This window comes from Urocampus carinirostris, chromosome 1, assembly GCF_059441175.1.
Source record: "Urocampus carinirostris isolate Australia breed hairy pipefish chromosome 1, RoL_Ucar_1.0, whole genome shotgun sequence".
NCBI lineage: Eukaryota > Metazoa > Chordata > Actinopteri > Syngnathiformes > Syngnathidae > Urocampus > Urocampus carinirostris.
In genome coordinates, this window is record NC_142349.1 from 17,620,918 (window position 1) to 17,644,436 (window position 23,519).

Consider the following 23,519-nt stretch of genomic DNA (forward strand, 5'->3'; position numbering starts at 1 on the left):
TTAGATATTTCAAGAGGTCTTTTATTGAGCTCCAACTTTGGGTTTGACTTACAGGGCTAGCAAATCCAATATTAATGTCATGGCACTATTTGGAACACATTTTGACTACACGTCTCGTTTGCTCTTTAATGTTTTTCAATGCACATGCTACCCTACCTGTACATACAAGTATTTAAAGACAGAGGAGTCGGCTGGAGGGGCTTAATATGCACAGAAGCAAACTAGTGTGGTGTTGCCCTGGATACCAGGTCTACACGTGGTATGGGGTAACAAGGACATAAAGGCACAGTCTCGACTTGGGGTATTGAGTCAGTATATACAATCCTAGCAAGCTTGGGTAATCTAGGTACATTATAATGCATAATCAATTCATCAACCCCTATACTCATTATTTCCAAATCACAATAACCATTATACACAAAGTCTTAATTACAGATGTGTGGCACTGCAAAGAATGTTCAATGCAACAAGCTGTCAAAAGCATCAACAGAAGGCACAAATGTAAAACAAAATGCTCATTTGTTTCCATTGCTTCTTTAAGTAAGCAAACGGGGGCAACGTTGCTATGAGGCGCTAATCACGAAGGAAGTTGAAGCATCATATCACGTGATGGGATTGATGAGTTCAAGTTGCAGCTATTGTTTTACATAATACAGGCCGTTTCAAAATATTGATATACTTCGAGATGCAAATATCACAGAAAATAAATGACTAAGGCCAATAAAATTATTAAGTATTAATGATGAAGCTCTTATGATCTATTATTCCAAATCTGAATGAGAAATACAAAAGCATGCAAATTATATGAACCATTTCACAAATGTTCAATAGCTCCTGCCTAACACGCTAAAACAAATCTTGGGTAAGTTTCCATAAGATTACCATTTTTAAAATTTTATATACAAATTATCTGCTCATGAGTACAAACAGGGGAAAACATATATGTTTAATAATTTTATTTATTCAAAGGATATCAAATTTGAAAACATTTAATGAACCTCTAAATATTCATAGACTTGCACATTTCGGGGTGGCAACCAGTCTTTATTTTAGTCCTGCCAACATTTGTCTACAGGCTATTGCAGATCTTTTTAACTTCAAAATCCCAAGTCTCCGAAAAAATAACCAGTTAGAGGAATTAAATGTACATTTTTTTTCCATACAAAAACAAAAAATGCCCACCAATTATTTGACGCTTATGTGTTTTGAATTTACAATTTCAATCCACACCCTTTTCCTCTCAGACCATATTTCAAACATTCTTCACGGTTTTGTTAAATTCCACAAACTTTTTGTGGGCTGCTATCATTGATTGCAAATGACACTGACCTTACTTGTGTGCTATTGTTGTGCTGGTTACGGGGGGCTTTTCCCTGGTAGAATCTGGTATGGTAAATTGCCACAACCTTTCATTGGAAATCATCAAGATTTATTGAAGGTGGGGTGTGCATCATTTTCGGTGTACTTAAAGGGTTGAAAGTAGAATATTTTCTCCATTAAGTATGTGTTAACGATGCAAAGTAGATTTCCGAACTCTGCGATTTTCTGTGTGCGTTGTAATTCAGTACGTTTCTCTTTTATCAATCCTGTCGTCTATTAATTTATTTACGACACATCCTGTATATTCATCTTATTCAACTGTATTTCATACTTAAATTTGCATCTTTGGCTGCTCCTCTCTACAGCTAACATAAACGAGGAAACGTCCTTGGGGCATTGCACATCCAGTGTCAAAGCACCACCACACTCACCAGCACGCAGTGAAACACCATGCAGTGAAGCATCGACACCTTCAAGTGTTAACACAACTAGTAGCCGCAGGTAGGCATGTCCAAACTGGTTGATATGACAGTTAAGTGTAAATTGATTATATTATACTTGCATAGCAGTGCCTTGTTTGAAACCTTGGTTGTCTTTTACTCCGACAAAAGGTTAAACCATCGTGGTTTTGATTTCATTATTGTCTAGGCAAGAGGAAACCGGAATCCTATCCAGGATGCAGGCTTCAGATCTTCAACAGCAGGAGTTGAAGCGTAAATATAATTTTAGTGAATCTGGTACCATGATTAAAAAAGTGTGATAATGAAATAAAGACCCTAATGCCTCAAGTATAGTTGTATTCAGAGTGGTTTAGCAGATAGGATCAAGCTCCCCCTCAATCGTGATTCGGGTCTCATTCCTGATGCATTCAATGCTGAGCTATAGTGAACAACCATCCATCTACCTAGCCACCTGGTGGTTAGGAATCGGTGCTCTCACCATTGCTATCCAGTTTGATAACCGTCGTCACCATTAATATACTATTGGGGTCGGCGATAATTGCACTAATATGCATATAACCCATTTCTAGTTTAGTTCGAATATAAGCCGCATCAGATTACAAATTTCCATTTTAAATTTCTGGCCAAAATTTGGGGATTTTAGATACACCTTCAACTTGTCCGAAAAACACGGTACTATTGCATGAAGCCCTGAATATTGTAGTTAAAACAGAGTAAGTGGGCTCTGAATACAAATTTATACAAAATGGATTCTTGCACGACAGCCTGGGTGCAAATCGTAACGAAGAGCGAAGCAAGCGGGAGCATGGAGGTCAGGGAAGGAGGTGCTCGTCTTCCCTGTGGAAGCTGCCAGAGGTGCAAAGGAGAGGCTGGCTGGAGCAGTTGGTGCTCTGACTCTTCAGGCTCTCCGTGGACTCAGATGACCCTGAGGGAGGACAAGGATGTGTGAGACGGCAAGCCTGGCAACCAGATAACAATGCAAAGCGGCAAGAGCAGGACAGGAATGCCTACGTACCACGCTTATTTCTCCATACCAATAGAGCAGGAATCGGGGCCAAGGGCTGACGTAGGGGTGGAGGAGTGCAAGGAGAGGAAATGTTAGGAAATAAGAGGAGCACACCACCCACGTGCAGAGCATACCAAGGGAATTCAAGATGACTGACAATACATACCAGAGTGAACACGCAACACTAAAAAGGCCCACACTTTTGCAAAGTACAGTGATATCTCTTAATACGATAATCTCTAAACACAAGAATTTCAGTATACAAGTTATATTTGCTCGCTATATGAAGGAAATTCCGGTTCACGAGTAGTCCCAGAGGCTAACACTAGAGGTCGCTCAATACCATTCACCGCTCGTGACTGCCAGCATCAACTTAACCTGTTTGCGCTTTTAAACTACAAGAAAAAAATGAAAATTGTGTTGTACAATTTTTTTGTGTATACGTTCATACAAAACCAGAAGAATTTTAAGTGTACAGTAAGTGCTTATGTATCATCAACAGTCTTCCAATCTTCTACATGTCACCCTCCGGCAATTGATTCCTTTATTAAAAATTGCAAATCTTCTTTATTTAGCGATAAACATTACAACACTTATTTACTGACAGCAAGAGAGACTATGAAGAATATCGTTATAATATTAGGACTCTATGATGACATTGTTGTCTGCTAAGTGTCGGAGATGATCCAGATAAGAGATGAAATGGGCAACACAAGCTTTTATCAGAAATCGTTTCCTGTATGCAAATTGTTATGTAGCGTATACAATTTTAAAATATTGAAAAAACATACGTTTTCCCCGTTTTTTTAATAAGTTGACAGGTGCAGTGCATCCGGAAAGTATTCACAGCGCTTCACTTTTTCCACATTTTGTTATGTTACAGCCTCATTCCAAATTGTATTCATTTAATCTCTTATCTCAAAATTTTACACAAAATACTCAATTATGACAATGTGAAAACGTTTTTTTTTTTTTAACTTTTTTTGAATTTATTAACAATAAAAAACTAAGAAATCAAATTTACATAAGTATTCACAGCCTTTGCCATGAAGCTCAAAATTGAGCTCAGGTGCATCTTTTTTTCACTGATCATCCTTGGGATCTTTCTACAGCTTAATTGGAGTCCACCTGCAGTAAATTCAGTTGATTGGACATGATTTGGAAAGGCACACGCCTGTCTATATAAGGTCCCACAGTTGAGTGTGCATGTCAGAGCACAAACACCAAGCATGAAGTCAAAAGAACTGTCTGTAGACCTGCAAGACAGGATTATCTTGAGGCACAAATCTGGGGAAGGATACAGAAAAAAATTCTGCTGCTTTGAAGGTCTCAATGAGCACGTGGCCTCCATTATTTGTAAATGGAAGACATTTGGAACCACCAGGACTCTTCCTAGAGCTGGCCGGCCTTCTAAACTGAGCGATCGGGGAAGAAGGGCCTTAGTCAGGGAGGTGACCAAGAACCCGATGGTCACTCTGTCAGAGCTCCAGCGTTCCTCTGTGGAGAGAGGAGAGCCTTCCAGAAGGACAGCCATCTCTGCAGCAATCCACCAATCAGGCCTGTATGGTAGAGTGGCCAGACGAAAGCCACTCCTTAGTAAAAGGAACATGGAAGCCCGTCTGGAATTTGCCAAAAAGCACCTGAATGACTCTCAGACCATGAGAAACAAAATTCTCTGGTCTGATGAGACAAAGATTGAACTCTTTGGTGTGAATGCCAGGCGCCATGTTTGGAGGAAACCAGGCACCGCTCATCACCAGGCCAATACCATCCCTACAGTGAAGCATGGTGGTGGCAGCATCATGCTGTGGGGATGTTTTTCAGCAGCAGGAACTGGCAGACTAGTCAGGATAGAAGGAAAAATGAATGCAGCAATATATAGAGATATCCTGGATGAAAACCTGCTCCAGAGCGCTCTTGACCTCAGGCTGGGGCGAAGGTTCATTTTTCAGCAGGACAACGACCCAAAGCACAGAGCCAAGATCTCAAAAGATTGGCTTCAGAACCACTCCGTGTGTCCTGGAGTGGCCCAGCCAGAGTCCAGACTTAAATCCGATCGAACATCTCTGGAGGGACCTGAAAATGGCTGTGCACAAACGTCTCCCATCCAACCTGATTGAGCTTGAGACTTATTGCAAAGAAGAATGGGCAAAACTGCCTAAAGATACGTGTGCTAAACTTGTGGGATCTTATTCAAAAAGACTTTAGGCTGTATTTGCTGCCAAAGGTGGATCAACAAAGTATTAAGCAAAGGATGTGAATACTTATGTAAATGTGATTTCTTAGTTTTCCATTTTTAATAAATTCAAAAAAAGTAAAAAAAAACTTTCACATTGTCATAATGGAGTATTTTGTGTAGAATTTTGAGATAAGAGATTAAATGAATACAATTTGGAATGAGGCTGTAACATGACAAACGGAAAAAGTGAAGCGCTGTGAATACTTTCCGGATGCACTGTATGTAGTCTCTGTGACTCCTCGTTGCACCAGACCCCACAAAATCCTCTGTAACCCCATGCACACATTTGATATGGCTCTCATAATAATATCATCTCATTACTGTATTTTAAAGAAGGTGTGTTTTATGGCTATTTAGGGTTTACGTTGATTAATTTGGGTGGACGGGAGCAGACCAATTTGTTTTATATCATTTTATACAGAAGATAATTCACTCATTACACAAGTAATTTGAGCTACAAGCACGAACCTGGAATTAATTAAGCTAGGATAAAGAGGTACCACTGTATCGCTCATCAAGAGTGGACAACGCTCTTGAACTTTAAATTAAGGAAGAAGAAGTTAGAAATTGGTGTTAAAGATCAGAAAACATCAGAATTAAAGTTTAAAGCTTCAACACAGAATTAAGGATTACTTTTAAAAGCACTACCATTAAGGGTCACTTATATTAAGGAAAATGCTATACAGTATAGGCCATTGTGTATCATTTAGTGCCTTCTTGTAGTATTCTTTTTAACCATTAATTCAGTAAAAAAGAAAATAATACTGATTTGAATAAGCTAAAAAAAATGAACCGTCATAAAAATGTACATTTTTTTAAAAATACTCTGAGAAATTTGCAGTGATTTTTTAAATAACGTGGCTCACGTAGAGGGAGCTGACATGATTTTCCGGCATCATGCTATACTGGTACAACCAAAAAACAAAAACTTTGTGAAAGGCTGGCGAAGAAAATAATATATTTAGTTACCCTAGTGCTTGGTTGTACAGTAAGACCTCGGTTATCAAGGTTAATGGGGACCAAAACAACCCGCGATAAGTGAAAATCCGCGAAGTAGCGGCCCACCTTCAAAATAAAAAATATATATATATATATATTATTATTATTATTATTTTTCTATTATTATTTTTTTAGACCCGGTTAATAGGGACCAAAACCACACGCAAAAACTGAAAATCTGGAAGTAGCAACGCCCCTTCAAAAAAAAAAAAAAAAAAAAAAATTATATTATTATTTTTTTAATTATTATTTTTTTAGACCCGTTTAAAGCAAAACCACCCGCAAAAAGTGAAAATCTGCAAATCTCATCTCATTATCTGCACCGCTTATCCTTATTATTCGCGAGCGAGCCCCTCAACCTGCGGCGCGGGTACTTTCGGGCGCGATACGCACGACACCGCGACAAGCCGTGCGGGTCGGCCCCTCCGCGCGGAGGCTGGCCTGTCGGAAGCGCAGCATAATGCGCGTTCACGCGAGGGGGGGAGGATTTTGTACGGGAGTCTGATTTGGGCACAACACCGGCGCGCGGTTTCACCGCCCCTTAACCCCACAGGCCCCCCCCTACCCCTTTCCCCCGCAGCCCTGTCCGTCGGCCAGAGCCATCGAGGGCCATGTAGCGCCATGTAGAGCCATCGCGGCCCGAGCGGGAGACGTTGGTGACTTTTTCATCCGCGTTAACAAACGCATTTTGTAGAATACGATCACGCTTTATTGTTTAAATAAACGCATTATATGGACTACGATCGGCCAATTATTTTAATTAGCTCGCTTTATGGTTTCAATAAGCGTGTTATATAGAATACGATCGCTTTTGTCGGAAGCACAGCAGAATGCGCGTTCACGCGAGGGGGGAGGATTCTGTACGGGAGTCGGATTTGGGATTCCCGCCAAAAGTGAAAATCTGCAAAGTAGCGACGCCCCTTCAAAAAAAAAAAAAATCTGAATCCAGGAACGTCGAACTGCGAAGTAGCGAGGTCCCACTGTACTCATTTTTGATTGCACTACAAAATACAGCAAACCCTACTGGTCAAATATTACACAGATGGTTTGTTATTGTTTTGTGTGGGGGTACATTTAATACATCCAAAGTAAGAATAGCAGAAACCACTTCTCCAGATCAATACAGATGACAAATATTCCACTGGAGTAGTCAATGATGTCAAGTATAGACAATGTGGAAAAAAAGAATTCTATTTTTTACAAACATCTATTTAGATCATAAGATTTTCTCAATGAAGGGACAATGTGGTTGACCACTAAAAGTCTGTATTGTGTAGTGCACCTGAACACAACTTCTAAAAAGCACAAGGAAAATACAAACTAAGTAGACATAATGTGAACAAACCGCACCATTTTCCGTTAATATTAGTAGCCCAGTCTTTTACAAGGCTTTTGGGGTAGCAAGTTGGTCACTTATAATATAAATCAGTATCGTTTTTTTCTTTTTGATGAATTGAGTTGTTGTTTTTTACACTGAGTGGCACAAAATAAAACACTGTCCCTGTAAACATTAATAATTGTACTGGAACTTCTCCCCCCAAAAATATCCATAGGTTTATATACTCGATAAATTGGCACGAAACAAGGGTGTATAGACTTTATCACTTCTTTTTTTAGGATTAGGGTTCATTGCATCCTTTTCACAGCGTGTTTGTTTAATTTAGGTCTACTTTATGAAGTGTCCACTTTGATCCTATTCACTCTTAAGAATTTCCAAGAAAATATTATTTAGTGCCTTTCCTACCTGGCAACGACAGGTCGCCCGGCTGTTCGTCCTCTGTTTTGGTCAAGCTGCTGTGTTCACTTCCACTATCTTGGAGTATGTCTGCTCCAGCATCCATCCTGTCCTCTGTGGCGAAAATGCGTGTCACTCAAACGCATTACAGCAGCAAGTTTCAACTCTGACCAACTTACCATCATCTGGAGACAGCGAGTTTGCTACATCTTCAGTTGCTGTGACCTAATGATATCAATGTCTCACAGTTACTTGCGCCTAGAGTTTAAACGCAGAGGCGGGAAGAGCAAATGACGGCCACTTACATCTGTGGGGGCAGGACTACTGGACAGGAGCGTGTGTGGCTGAGCGTCTGACATCTCTGATAGCTTCTCTTCATCCTCTTCCTGGATTGGAGAAGATGGTGACCTCAGAGTGCTGGGGATAGATATGAGAAAGAAAGTTGTATTTTCATTTGGTGAGATTTCACACATTTTTATTCTACCGAGAGTGGCGTGTGTTAGGGGAAATCACCAATTCATTGCACACAGCCCCTCCAAAGAATCACTGGGTAGCCAATGTTTAATAACTCACAAGTAAGTTATTATTTATATTTATAAAGGTTTGATGGATGAAAAAATTGTGCACAGATTAGAGGTAATATCAGGTCAAAAAAAATCCAGCCCGAGCTGACTCAGGCCAGTGGATCCAGTTGGCGGATGTCACTCCCGGGCCGCGCGACGGAGCGAATTCGGCGGACGCGAGAAAAGGCGGGGAGCCCGCTCGTCCGACGACCCCAGTAGCGCGGCGCAACGACAGGCGGCGAAAGGCGGCGGACGTGCGCGGGACCCCCGTAACTGTGTCGGTGTCGTGCTCGCTCGCGGGAGCGTCCGAACGGCGCCCGCTGTGCGCGCAAGTAAATACCCTGTCGTGAATTTGTCTGTGACCATCCCGGGCGGACGTAAAATCGCCCAGCTGTACGACTCTTAGCGGTGGATCACTCGGCTTGTGCGTCGATGAAGAACGCAGCTAGCTGCGAGAACTAATGTGATTTGCAGCTGCGATTGGCTGGCAACCAGTTCAGGGTGTCCCCTGCCCACTGGCTGGAGATGGCTAGGATGGGCTCCAGCCCCCCCGCTGCCCTAAAAAGGATAAGCGGTGCAGATAATGGAGATTTTTTTTTTTTTATTTCTTTATTTTTATTTTTTTTGAAGGTGCGCCGCTACTTTGCGGATTTTCACTTATCGCGGGTGGTTTTGGTCCCCATTAACCGCGATAACCAAGGTCTTACTGTACATCAGTGTTTTTCAACCAGTGCGCCGGGAGACCTTGTCTAGTGTGCCACAGGAAATTTCCTGATATTATTTTTCCATAAAAAAGCATCCCATTGTTCAGTATATTTCCTTTTATTCCAGTGGTCAGACCAAAACCTTTAACATTCATCTACCCAGCAGCTGTTTCCTATTATTTTACCCGTTATATATTAATTATGAAGTAGACACAGAAATCACAGAAATGTTATTAATAACTTATTTAGTTTGATTGATCAAGATTGTACTCCAATAGAAATAATACAATTAATCAGTGTAAAAATATTGCTTTTAATTGTACTCATTTGGATTGAAAATGTCTTATTTAAAAAAAAACAGAAAAAGTTAATTTAGTAAAATAAAAGTTAATTGTACTGGCAGATCTTTCTGCTCATTTTAATTATTATTTTTATATTATTATTTTTTAGAATACGAAAATAAACATGTAGTAAAACCTATAAAAGTGATATAGTAAAAATCCCATATTACTGTAATATTATTAACCAAAATAAATAACCTGTATTACCTCTAGATCCACGATGACCACAAACAATTATAGATCGATATATAGATTGATAGATAGATAGATGGATAGAAATGTTATCTATCTATCTATCCACCTTGGTCATATCCCTCAAGAGGGGTGACCAACAGCAAGATAAACACACACAATAACAAAGAAAATTAAAAAAAGGGAAAAAAACAGCAAAAACACACACAAACTTTTTTGGACCATGGCCAACCCAAATGCCCAAACAAGTTAGGCACCTTGGCACCCAAGTTGGTCATGCTTTCGTCCCTCCAGATGAAACAAGAAACAGGAAAGCGGCCATGTCACTCGGGTCAGGGTGACACAACACACCCTTTTATTCAACATCAGAGCCCGACAGCTTTCACTGGTTTAACCCTGCCGCATCATACAGGTGCCCTGCCCATCCCTTAGAACGCGTCCAAACATCCCACTATCCTTTTACAACACCTCTCCACTAATTCCTATAGATAGAAATGTTACACTGTCAATTTAGGCGACATGATCATATAAGCTTTAAAAATTAAAAAATGAATTTCGACAGAGTGTGCCTCAAAAAAAAATTTGACTAAAAATTGTGCTCAGCTCAAAAAAAGTTAAGAAACAATGCTTAAAATGAATAGTATAGTATATATTTTCTAACTGGCATAGGAAATCAATAACAATCAAGTGTTCTTTATTTACACAACAAATTCTTAAGAAATAAAAAAAATCTTTTCAAATTAGCTTCTCAATACATTTAATCGCCCAGCCACTTTTTTCGAGAAATATAGTTTGGCGGTGGACAAAAACCGTAACAACATAGTAGTATCACAGAAAGAAATTTCTGAGATGCATATCAAACTGGAAACCCTTCAAATTAATCATTAGCTAAGAAATACCTTGCAGCTTCAAAAGGTTAGCCATCCGTGGCTTAGCGTCTAGTTGCGTGATTTGGTACTGCTGTTTTAGTTTGCAATACATTCTGTCGATACTCCAATAGACGTAAAAACAAATTTTTAAGAAAAAAAAAATGGTACCTGTCTGGTGATTTGCTGACTTTGGCTTTCTGCAGACCGCCGTCGCTCAGGTGTTCGGGGGAGCTCAGCTGCCGGCTGCCATCCCCGCCCGAGAAGTTGATGTCATCGTAAAGGGGCGCTGTAGGGACAGAGGGCGACACTGACCGCAGGCCGTTCAGGGCCTCCAACAGTGACACGGGCTCAAAGCCGGGCGGGACTGAGTCACTGCCCTGAAGAATGGAAGGAAAGATGTTGGTACAAGAACAATTGTGGGCTAATATAATGTACATTTTGATAACCGTGGCTGAACTAAGTAATGATTATCTGGACAGTATTTACTCACAATGCAATACATAATAACCCTCAAAGTAGCAGCGCTTGTAATAACCTATTCTAGTGGACTTGGAAACGTACGGAGTGCTCGTCGTGGTCCATTGTCTGGGCCAAAACGGGACTAAAGGAGACAGGGGAGAGGGCTCCCGGCTTTTTCCTGACTGCTCGAATCTGCAATAGTGCTCGGAAAGCTGCGTCGGGGAAACACAAATCAGACAGCGCACTCTTGCTTAAAAAGCAAAGCTGAGCGCACTCACGCAGTCTACAGATGGGGCAGTTGTTGGCTTGGTAGCGCAAAGTGTCAGCGCACGAGTTGCAGAGGCACAAATGTCTGCAGGGCAGAATGAGCGTGTCCCGCAGGTCCGACAAACACACCACACACTCGTTGCTGTTGTCGCTGTTCTCGTCGTCGGATGGCTGCAAGCGGACGGAGGATGCACTTTTCAAAACGTTTTGGTCCAGTTTCGCAGTCATGCGCCTACCTTGGTTTCTTGGTTGTTCTTGTTCTCGATGCCGTAGATCTCCTGTAGGAGGTAGCTTACACGGTCAACCTGCAGGCAAAAGTCAAAGAGGGTTAATTTGTTTTTGACGTCCGACCACACCTCCAAATGTCTCCTGCATAAATAATGACTCATTCTACTCGAAAAGTGGCTTTTCTTGCCTCACAATAGAGAGAAAACTTACAATTTGCTTTTGCTTCAGTGGTTTGACGGAGAAACTGCCATCGACATGCTGCAGAAAAAAATTGATAAAATGAGGGTCGAGCACTGAATAGCTTTTTTCAAATGAGGAATGTGTACTCACACGTTCAAAAGCCGCCAACAGTGCATGAGCGTGTCCCAGGCAGTCTTGGAAAGAAAAAATAAACTAGTCGTTTCACTCTGGGAGAATGTGAATTGAAATGTATGCGATAGAGGTCGACCGAATAGTGCGCAAGGGGATTATAGGCATCGATATTTGGGAATTTGATGGATATCGGTATCGGCATTTTTATTTATTCTACTAGCCGATTATCAAGTCTCAGATACAGCTGAGCCCCTCTACCGCCTTCTGTCTCTGAAGCTACCCACCTGCAGAGTCTTTGGATAAGCGATCGGGGGCAGAGCCACTGAAGCAGGAAGCTGTCCCCACTAAGCACTGTCCGCAGTCACACACTGCAGACCGGCGCGACAGTACAGACGTAAAAGGTAACCACGTGTGCGATTGTTATTGTGATTGAGAGAAATCATAAAAGAAATATCACGCTTAAATGGACGGCTGAGTAATTAACTGTTACCTTAGTTAGATTTGTTTGTCCATCTGGCTCTAAAACAAGAATGCCCACTTTTCAATTAGGGACCTCCGTTGAAATTTCGAAGCCCTTTTTGTTTTGCGTTCATTTAAGTCGTGTTGGTTGTATTGACAATTTAATATATTTATTGTAAAAAAAAATCAGGAAGCTTTTTAAGTTTATATGACACATTTATACGAGTTGCTGCTAGGTCTGATTTCGTTTCCTGGACTCTATTTTTTTGGTTTAAGTGAAAGATTATTGAAGTTAGTTGTATTGAAATTCTAATTAATTTACTGTAAAAGCTTTAAGAGTTTTATTTTAATTTATAACACATATTATGTGTCTTTTAGCATTATTAACAATTTCATCCAGCAATTTCTAAGCTTTTACAGCAAATGAGTATCAGCTCCAAATATCAGCTATTGAGCTGCTGCTAATACTAATAATCGGTCAACCGTATGTTTAAGTCACAGTTTACCACTAACAATCTACGTACCATCTCCTTCGTCGACCACTGCTTGGATTACCATAGGAAATATTCCGCGGTCAAGGTCAAAGTTGAGCTTAAAAAAAAAAAAAAAAAGGACTTTCAAATGGCAGTTCTTGTGCTAAAGGACAAAAATAAATAGGGGAGGCAAATACTGACGTCTTCCTCCTTCCACTCGTTTAAGTCGATTTTGAAAGTGGGCATAGAGAACTGCTGGCTCACGCCCCTCTTGTAGTGGACAGTCTCTGAGGCCAAGGATAGATCTTTTGGGCTGTATCTTCACAGAATATTGAGAAAAAATTGAGTCGGAGGCTAAGCAGTGTAAATCTGATGTATAATCCTAACAAATGTATATGTATGAGTAATTATGACATTGTTTCACGCTTATTACTTGTGTTTCTTCAAAAAAACATGGATGAAAAAAATGCATTTACAAGTATAAATAATATAGGCACCTGCCTAAAAATATTTCTCAATTCTGTTTGAAAATATACAGTCATGTAAATGAAACAACATCGCAATGCAATGTATCTTTTGGTCTTTTGTTTTCATTCATCAACCTTACACAAACTTCCTTCTCTTGTAACTCAAAGCCTTGTGTCGTGTCTGTGGGGATCTGTCAAATCTATTGTGGTCATAAAGCTTCACAATTTCACACTAATGATACAGTACTTAAAATAATTATAGTGCATGTAATGCACATTTTAAATGCGATACCAGAACAGTATTTTATTATACCGTTGAGAACGAAATAATGGAATATTAGGAATAAAAATTAGGATGAATCAGATATGGTGTCCTTAGTGGATTAATCAATGCAAAAGGGAAAGTGGGGAAATGAAAATAAGCAAAATAATAATTACAATAAGCAAAAGTATCTGCTGTCAAAGATTGTTGCTCTGTTTGTTAATGGAAAAAAAATATTTACATATAAAATAATAAAATAAAGTACATTTTACTCCCCAAAAAACCCTTCAAATATATAAATATACATTTAACTTGAAAATATTATTCTATTTTCCCATAGACACAGTGTAATATATATATATTTTACAGTAAGCTGATTTGATTAAACAAATTTTATCCAATAAGGTGAGTTTTAAAATCAGTGTAGAACAAAAAAATCCTACATGGCCATCCCATTGGAAAATTCCTCAAAGGCCTGGCAGTAGATGGTAATGGCCACCCGTGCGTCAGCATCAAATGTGAACTCTACACCATACTGAACCTTTGGTTTTCCGCCCTCTTCCACAGGCGTGTCAGAATCATCTTTGTACCTGTGAAGTAAATATTCAAGAAATAACATCAAGGTTCCAGAATCAGCCACATTCAACCCTACTCCTTAAAATGTTGCTAAAGTCAAGTATTCAGTCTCACCTGACCAAACGCAAAGAGTCCTTGCGTATGTTCACCAGACTCCTGAGGGTTTTCACAGGCTCGTGAGGTGCTGGAGTGACATAGGGGAACTGGATGGAAGACAAGCATCATCATTATGATGGATTTAACACACATTATTTTGTATTTCTGTTTGGACGATATTTGTATTACAGTTAGATTTACCTGCACTGGCCTATTTCCCAGGAAATTCAAATCCATGTTTTCCCCAAAAAGATATCCTTCGGGATGTGGTGTGTCAAACTTCTCCCCACCCATGAAGAAGTGACTTGCAAAGTAATTCCCTGTAGGTAGAAACATTAATGAGTGTAAATAATGTTTAATCTCGTAGGCATTCAATCAAATATGCATTGAAATACTTCTGTCCACAAATGAATGATATGTCAACGTCATACTAATAGAAGAACCATGCCATATTCAGTAGGAATACATTTGAAAGATTATTAAAATAACTTTAAATAATATATATATATATATATATATATATATATATATATATATATATATCCATTGTCTAATTCAGTGTTTTTAAACTGGTGTGCCTAGGCACATTAGTGGCACCAGTACCTGATGTACACGGTTATCTAGAGATTGCTACATCTTCAACATTTTGGAACAGGAAAGCCATCAACTGGACATTCTATTACTTATGTCTCATGTTGATGATGTGTGTATTGTCCGTTGATGCCCTTGCAACATCTATTGCATCCTGGTCGTCCTGGAAGCGGGAGTAACCTTATTTTCCTCATGCTGAGGTTTTGTAGTTTTTCCTTGTCCTTATATAGGTTTTAGATCAGGGAGTGGTGTATGATTAGGGGCTATACAATTAAACATGACTAGTGTGCCATCAGACCTTGTCTAATGCGCTGCAGAAAAATTGCCCAAATTTACATTTGCAAAAAAGCATAACTTTTCCAGAATCGTATCTTTCGGAGTGAAATTTATCAATTTCAGTATGTGGCAGCAGAGAGTAGTTGTTTAAATATCTGATTATCTGCTCATAAAGTGGTACTGGGGAATATATGTATGAATTTGTTGTGTTTGACGAAGCTGTTTAAGATTGCACTGCAAAAAGTAATAAAATAAATCAAAAGAATCCTGCACTTCATTTTGCTGATTATTTCAATTTACAAAAAACGAATACAGAAAACGTTTGAACATAGTAAAATATTTTTTGTTACCCTGGCAGATATATTTTGGCTCATTCTATGCAACAAAAAAAATACACTGGGAAAAAATGTAGAGAAATAAAATGTAGTAAAAATGTTTATAAGGTAGTCAAATACCAAATTACAGCTAAATGAATAACATACATGTCCAGAGCCACGGGGATCACAAACATGTTATACTGTTTAGGCAACAAGTCAAGTCAAGTCAAATTTATTTATATAGCCCTTAATCACAAAAATGTCTCAAAGGACTGCACAGGATTACAGTTATAAAATTACACAATTACCTGATCTTAAACCAGCATGTGAACTCCACACCATACTGAACCTTTGGTTTTCCGCCCTCTTCAACATTATCTTAAGCTTAAAAAAAACATGAAATTGGTGGCAGAATTTGATCAGTGGGGTATGTTACTTATGTAGGCAGGATAATAAAGCAAAAAATTTGGAGTTGACATTATTTACCGTTGAGGCCACTTAAGAACCGAAAGTCTGGATCCTGCACAGAATCAAACTGAATTTGACATCCCTGGTTTAGGATATTTAAAATTGTACGAGAGAAAAAAAGTCTTGTCCAAGCACATAATACTTTTTCTTAATTTAAAGATTTTTAAAAAATACTTATTTGACTATATTTTTCAACTTTTTTCATTTATCTTTTTAAATTTATTTTATCTTCTTTCCATTTAAATGATTCATTTTTAATATTACTACTTAATTTTTCCTTCATATATTTGCAAACTTCAGACTTATTACACCATCTCCCTGATCTAAAACCTTCATGGGGGCATAGAAAAACTCAAAACCTCAACATGAGTTAAATGAAGAAACTTGGGAAGGGCCGCACGTGAGGTAATCCCCCTTCCAGGATGACCAGACTGCAACGGATGTTGCAATAACAAACACTACACAAATACTGTCAACATGAAATATAGCTCATTCATAAGCTAGAGAATATAAGTGTGAAGCCTAGATTTAAACAGTTCCACCGAGGTTGCAGATCAAATCACAGGGGAAATAGCATTCCACAGCACCGGAGAACGCTGTGCAGCCATTTAAGACTCCTTGTGATTAAGGTCTATACAAATAAACATGACTTGACTTCTCAATATGTTCGACAGACTGTGTGCCTCGACATGTTTTACAGAAAAAAAAAGTGTCCCTTGGCTCTTAAAAGTTTGGAAAACACTGGGTTACTTTTCTTGGGTAGCTTTGCATCACTGGAGTAGGCAGTTTTCAATCGACAGGCTGTGTAGTTTCAATTTCGGAGGCATTTGATAAAGCATAATTACGATATTATGTTTGGCACTACTACAAGAAAACAAGTGTAAGCTATATGCATAATCGCAATTATATAAAATGAGAACCATTTACCAGATTTCGGTGGGAAACGATAAGCCGAATTAGCTTGGATGTCGATATCCTCAACGCCAGCGATTCGACGACTCAGGATGGAGCCCATCTTCGTATTCCTCAGCCGCCTAGCAATAGGTTAGCTGGCAGCCAAAACAAATGGCCTTTACACAACACCAATAACAGTATTCAAACAACAGTCAAGCGATACAATTTAATTTAGATCGACATGACGACTGATGTGATGAGAGTGTCGTGTCAGATCCAAACAGGAAACACAAACAAGCTCAGTTGTTGTTGTGCAGGGACAAGCTATGGCTAACTCAATGACGCCATTTGGTTGGCAGCTTTTTCTGACGCACAAACAGAGATAGGAAATGTTCGCTTTATTGTACCTCAGCGTCCCCTAGTGGAGCATGTGCTCCATTAAAGCGGTGAGAGATCAGAAGGAATGCGTGCGTGACTGCATAGCGCAGTGTTTTTCAACCTTTTTTGAGCCATGGCATGCGGTTTACATTGGAAAATTTTGCGGCACACCACTAAACAAAAATGATAGAAAATGACACCAAACAGTACGTTTAATTACAGTATAATTTATAATACCCCCAGTTTTTACAGCACAGACACTTGACAATGACATAATATTTGCAAAAAATGATTCATAAAAAGTGACATTGGATGATTTCTCACGGCACACTTGACGATATCTCACGGCACACTAGGTGTCGCGGCACAGTGGATGAAAATCACTGGCATAGCGTACCTGCGACGAGCAGGCAACCGGTTCAGGATGTCCCCTGCCCACGGCCCGTAGATGGCTGGGATGGGCTCCAGCAGCCCCGCGACCCTACGAAGCATAAGCGGTGCAGATGATGGATGGATGGATAGATGAAATTACAATTACTTTGTAGAATGCTTAGGCTTTCCACAATATTTCATGTCAAAATCAGTTGTTGAAGTTGATTTACTCCCTATCACTTATACAGTTTTGTCCTCTGCCCCCAATAACTTTTTGTCATTTTGCCAAATTTCACACTCTATACTTAAAGCTAAAAAAATGAAAATATTTTTCCAAGAATCAATAACATTCTAAGAATCAATAACATTTATTTAATCATAAATTGGAACCAAATTATCTCAACAAACAGGTCCGTTGCATCCCTAAAATATCCCCCAAAATGATCTTTGTGAAACTGTTTGAATTTCTGACGGATGAGCGGCGCAGAAAATGGATGGATGGGATTCAACAGTGATCATAGCGTAACACTGTCAATTTAGGCAACATGATAATAGGAGCTCGAAAAAAACAAACATGTAACTAATTACATTATTTTTTAAGTATTTTTCCACAGACGGTGGTAATTGAAATTTTATAATGAAAAAGGTCTGCCTTGGCTTAAAAAAAGTGGAGAATTACTGATGTGGGCTACTACACTAAAGAAAATGGTTATTAGTTTATATTTTGGTATGTTCTTTAGGATGCCTGTAATCATATCGATGATCTAGGTTTCACACTCGAAAAAGTGACAAGAGATCAAAAGTGTATATCGTAGGAACAAAACACACTTAAATCACGCCATATTTTAGTTTTAAACGCACCTGGTAAATCCGGTTCGCGCATGTCGGTTGTCGTCAAACAGTGACGTAATTTACCATCAAGCTCAAGTAAAGCTGTATTTGCACGAGAGGTATTTGCCGTCAAACTCTGAATCCTTTTAAATTAGTCTATTTGAACCAACGTCTACTATGGTTAACTGTGGTAATAGTATCTTGACGGCTTGTATTTTCGCGTTAGGTTGGAATCGCAACGCGGCTAACGTTAGCATAACAAGCTATGCGCATTTGTAAAAGAAAACACGAGCGTGTGACCAATAAATATATTCGATTCGATTTTTAGTAGCATTGTTCGCTTGTGAACGAAATACATCAACATTAGCCTACCGCTGCCACTGGAGCGATGAGAGCTTAGAAAGGCTATCGTATCAGCTGTTCACTAGCAAGCGTCACTATCTGCACTGGCGATTAATGTCTTAAGAAAATGTTTAATTAACATTTCCAGGCGATAGAGCGCACTGTTTTCGATTTCTTCTGGTTCTCTCGTTTTCACTATGGTGTGAATTACGTAAACTAAGTTCACTTTGGCCGCGTTTGCTCTTCAGCGTTGAGCTGGATAATCTTGGATTTGAATACATCTTCTAGCGAGCTGGCTTCGGTTGTAAACTGAAACTGAAACTGAAACTGGATCATCATTTGTTTAAATTTCGGTGGGATGTGATGTAAAATGCAAGCTTAGTAACAGCGAAGATAGTAGTTGTGTCGTGTAATAACTAATGCATACATTTGTGAATCACTGATTTTTGTTCAAATGGTTTTAAAAGGAAAAATAAACTTCTGTTTAATATCCTAGCACACATCATGTGAGCACATTTTTAAAACGTGTAATATTGTCTTTGATTTTCAAAGTTATTTTGAAAATTGTCCCTCTATCATAAACCTAATCACACAATTGCCTGTCTGAAGTAAATTTGAAGCCCAAAATAGGTGTCCTTAGTATCTTTGCTACGTTGCAGGTTGTTTTTCGAAGACACTTGTGTGTCCAACCGACATATTTTCCGTCCCACCAGAGACACCTGTCCGTCAGGCCATTATGTCCAGCGATCCTCCACCGCCTTACCCTGGAGGTCCAAGTGCACCCCTCATTGAGGAAAAGAACGGACAAGCAGGTCAAAATTAAACTGAATGAATGATTGCATGCATGAATTATGGAATGAATGAATGAATGACCTTTAATGTCATTAGACAGTACAGTACAGTACAATTACAACAAAATTAAAGGGCTTCTTTCAGCGCAAGTAAACAAATTAAAAGTTTAATATATGCAAATGGATAAAAACTTTAAAGAGCAATATATTAATTATATATATTAAATGTGTGCATATTCACATCTATTTCAGAACAGTAATCAGAACTTGGTCTTTTGATTGTTGGTCCATGGTGTTGCTTAATTTTCTCCATGTTCATTTAAAACAGCTCCTATAAGGACAGGACCCCCGCAAGGTCAGCCTCTACCTCCCGACTATGGTCCGCCGCCATACGAAGGACCAAACCCAGGCTTCCTTCCGCCACATGTCCCTGGTGATGGGCCCATGCCGATGCCGATGCATATGCCTCTGCCACCTCAAGGTGATAGATCATTTCAGAGACATGATTATTTTGTCATAAAATTTCATAGTCGTGTACTGAAAAGTGTTGGCAGTGATGACCAATATTAAGCATGTTACTGAAAAAAGTAATTAGTAAAAGTTACTTCATTTAAAAGGTAATAGCCTCACGCCCCAGATTACTGACACCCAAAAGTAGCCCGTTACTCTGAAAGTAACTATCTCGTTACAAATTGCCGCACATACTCAACCAACCTCCTATAAATAATTTAAAAAATAGTCACATAATAAAAGAAAAAGAATAAAAAGTATAAACTAACCTGTGGAAGCGATGAAGCCTTGATATGTCTTGGCTTGTGCAATCTTGAGAGCTTGCAAACTTACCATTGAGACTCTCCGTATCTATTTTGGCCTTTGTGTTCACACCATTGAATATTTCCTTTCTGATATCTGGATAATGTCCAGGACGTTTTTTTTTCTCCAGCCATTGTGTATTGCAAAAATTATACTTCAAATAAAGAGACGAAAATTCAGCACTTTTTTACGACAAATTCTGTACTCATGTTTGCCTCCGATGTTCCTCTATAAGCCATGTGCCTTCCTCACACGCTGCCAACTATTTGCGACTGGTGACACACATCAAAATTCGCATGCACATTATAAACTGACTATTTTATTTTATATTCGTAAATACATACGGCTTAGATGCGAGTATATATGGAAGCAAGAATATCAGAATATAGAAATTAAGAGTCCTCGTACTATGTACTTGAGACAGCACCCTGTAAGTATTCAGTTCTATTATGTAGGTGCTGTAGATGTAAATATCCCAGCCTTAGTCACGTGTTGCATTTGATTGTGTTGCGTTGCAGGTGAAAGAACTTCATGAGCTAAGGCGCAACTGCCAAATTGCACTAGACGTTGTGATTCACGATCTGCTTTTGAAAAGTAGAGGAGTAACGCACCACGTAGTAACTAGCAAAGTGATTGCGTTCAAGGAACCTGTTTTTTTGGAACACATTACTTTTTTTTCAATGTTATTTTTCATACAGGTGGTGCCTTCCCCCCACCTGGCCACTTCCCGCATCCGATGCCAGGCCACATGGGTCCCGGACCAGGCCCTTACATGCACATGCGTGGCCACACAGGGACTGCTGTTATGGCCCCACCAGGCACCGCCACCACAGTGACCGTGCTACAGGGCGAGATGTTCCAGACATCCCCAGTGCAGACAGTGTGTCCACACTGCCAGCAGGCCATCGTGACACGCATCTCCCACGACGTGGGTCTCATGAACACCCTCTTCTGTCTCTTCTGCTTTTTTGTGGGGTGAGAAATTTACATAAGCAGCAGCAGTGGGTGTTTCCTCTCTGTAGGTTCAGCTCACACTAGGGCTATTTCTCCCATGCTGTGCTGTAGCCTGACCTTTAAGCACCTATGGTTCCCCTTGTTGTTTGAGTGATGGAGTATTTGGCTAACCAAAATTGTCACAATTCGGGTCATTCAGAGGCAAGCTTTAACGGCACTAGCCATAGAAGCCAATAAAGACGAGGCAAAGTTACCAAGCAGCACGTCACACATCCACGTGTGAACTGACAGCGACCCTTGTAAACCTCCCCAGAAGAGGACGCTATTTACTTAAGTTTAAAATATGTCACCAGTACTGTATTAACTCTTGGATACTTGAGAGGGGTCAAAAATGCTTCAATTGGTTGTTATGCTTCAACAACTTTAAAAATAATTTTAAAAGGTTTCAATATTGTCACATTCCAAGTATTCCTCATAAAACATGTTAATGACATAATGCTGTTAAGTATTTTATGTATTCCCCCTACCAATTTTCAATCTAACTCATGAATGTGTGTTTGTACTGGTAGGTCATGCATCCAAGGGTTAAGTACTCACAAAAAAAAAACAGAACCAGCACAGTAAATGCACTTTTCTTTTAAAATTGAACAGTCTAAAGGAAAACAATGGAAATTAGGTTCTTTCCCCAAATCCGTGCAGCACAAGTGTGTTACACACCATTGTGGGAAATTGTCAGTTTCTTGACAATTGCTTGCATGAAATAGCCTTGCCTTTCTCATTATAAAAATAGACTGTTGAGTTTCCCGTAAGTTTTTTTTTGTCCATTTTGAAAGTTTATCACGTGTGATAATCCAGATCCTCGACTAGCTCTAAGGAAAGTCACGATAGTGTACATCGCTTCTACATATGTGACATTATTGCGATTGTTTGCGCAGCAAGTTTGGCCAATCATATTGCACTCCGGCCCAGCTCTCACAGGCGAGCCCAACCAGGGTTCCATTGCGCTCACACTACCTCCAAAATCTTGACTTTAAGCAGTAAGCCTGCTTAGGTATTGTACGATGGCCCTAGTGTGAGTGCACCCTTAATGTTTATACCATGGACAAGTCAATTGTCTTATGGATTTCTAAACTACTTTGTTGGGGTAATTGTGCTTTAATGTGTTTAAATTGCATCAATTAATGTCTGTCACCCGCTACTCTTTTAGGTGTGACCTGGGTTGCTGCTTGATTCCATGTCTGATTGATGACCTGAAGGATGTTACACACACCTGCCCTTACTGTAAGGGTTACATCTACACATACAAACGTATATGCTAACCGCAAGTGTCATTAGCACACACTTTATTTCCTTTACCCCCTCTACTCTTACGTTTGTAATTTTGTTTTGCCCTGTTAGTTTCTTTCTAAACACTTTGTGTCTCTTAAATGTTGATCACCCCTATGTTGATGCAGGATTTCAATAGGCATTTTCTTCTTTGATGTTTTATGCGAAAAAATGAAGGTTTGGTTTGTTGTTACACTTGTAAAGTTATAGTGATTTGTAGGGAAGGGCTGTGAAACTGGGCACTTTATCTGAACTGATCTGAAAAAATATAGAATGCCAGATGCTATTTATTTCCTCATATTTTTTCAAATACACTGTATAATAATTTCCATCTTGAAGACTGTGACCATTTGTGTACATCACATTTTGGTGTGTGAACATTTGCCTCATGATGATTTTGCAAAATAATTTCCATTTGTAATTTTTCCGACTACTCTCGGTATGCACACAGTGATTGACAGTTGAGCCGTTCCCTGTTGATAATGTATTTAAGGAAAAGAGAATATTTGCACTTTAAGGGACGAAATTACCTTCCTCTAATGCATCGTTTAGGTACGAAAAAAACATCTAGTGAAGGATTTTTGTTTTCAATGCCTCAGTAGATGCAGTAAGGAGTAAAAAATCACTGTTGCAATCTGATCTCACACTAGATTGTATTGCTGCCAAACTTGCGGTTAAATGTTTGTCGCAAGCCAAATGACAGGTTGCTTATGACAGACAAGATTGTTGGAGTGGAAGTTATGTAACACTCATTTTAAACAGTGCTAACAAGGAAACTAAAATACAATTTAGTTGTTAAAATGGCTAAATCAGAGTTGCTTGGTTCAAAACGAGTTTTTATTACCAGCAGGTCCTTGTAAGCACACATCGCGCATTTAAAAGTGTTGAATTTCATCATGACTACTAGTGTTACTGAACTTCAAAACTGTGCAAATATTTAAAAACATATTTGAATACAAAGTAGTGTATATGCCATTGTGATGGTACAAATACCCGTCTGCATTGCTCTCTCAATGTGTTTGATCTGTATAACAATGGAAGTCGAACTAATGACTGCTGTACATAGGTACTATTTTATGAATAAAAGAAGTGCAACACTGAAATTGTCGTTTTTAAAATGTGTATATATAAATAATTC

At 39.3% G+C, this 23,519-nt stretch overlaps 2 protein-coding genes across 7 annotated transcripts; one reads left to right on the forward strand and one right to left on the reverse strand.

Moving 5' to 3' along the window:
* On the reverse strand, positions 1-18,647 carry mgrn1b (mahogunin, ring finger 1b). 4 transcript variants are annotated; one of them, XM_088329288.1, is made up of 18 exons: positions 18,528-18,647; positions 17,350-17,433; positions 16,608-16,729; positions 14,230-14,348; positions 14,047-14,135; positions 13,800-13,946; positions 12,829-12,946; positions 12,679-12,745; positions 11,714-11,757; positions 11,594-11,641; positions 11,392-11,460; positions 11,167-11,326; positions 10,991-11,100; positions 10,598-10,806; positions 8,066-8,177; positions 7,940-7,985; positions 7,770-7,874; positions 1-2,706 (listed from the first exon to the last, which is right to left on the reverse strand). In XM_088329288.1, the coding sequence occupies exons 3-18, from the start codon at positions 16,693-16,695 to the stop codon at positions 2,594-2,596; spliced, it is 1,644 nt and encodes a 547-aa protein (XP_088185414.1). In that variant the 5' UTR covers positions 16,696-16,729; positions 17,350-17,433; positions 18,528-18,647; the 3' UTR covers positions 1-2,593. The 4 variants fall into 4 exon arrangements, with proteins under 4 accessions (XP_088185414.1, XP_088185423.1, XP_088185431.1 ...); XM_088329297.1 differs by lacking the exon at positions 17,350-17,433 and having other exon boundaries at positions 18,528-18,635; XM_088329305.1 differs by lacking the exons at positions 17,350-17,433; positions 18,528-18,647 and adding an exon at positions 2,797-2,842 and having other exon boundaries at positions 16,608-16,947.
* cdip1 (cell death-inducing p53 target 1) lies at positions 18,173-23,484 on the forward strand. 3 transcript variants are annotated; one of them, XM_088329316.1, is made up of 5 exons: positions 18,173-18,274; positions 19,157-19,309; positions 19,617-19,769; positions 20,800-21,076; positions 22,263-23,484. In XM_088329316.1, the coding sequence occupies exons 2-5, from the start codon at positions 19,234-19,236 to the stop codon at positions 22,372-22,374; spliced, it is 618 nt and encodes a 205-aa protein (XP_088185442.1). In that variant the 5' UTR covers positions 18,173-18,274; positions 19,157-19,233; the 3' UTR covers positions 22,375-23,484. The 3 variants fall into 3 exon arrangements, with proteins under 3 accessions (XP_088185442.1, XP_088185451.1, XP_088185460.1); XM_088329325.1 differs by having other exon boundaries at positions 18,176-18,274; positions 19,211-19,309; XM_088329334.1 differs by lacking the exon at positions 18,173-18,274 and adding an exon at positions 20,620-20,695 and having other exon boundaries at positions 19,211-19,309.
* The last annotated feature ends 35 nt before the right edge of the window (positions 23,485-23,519 follow it).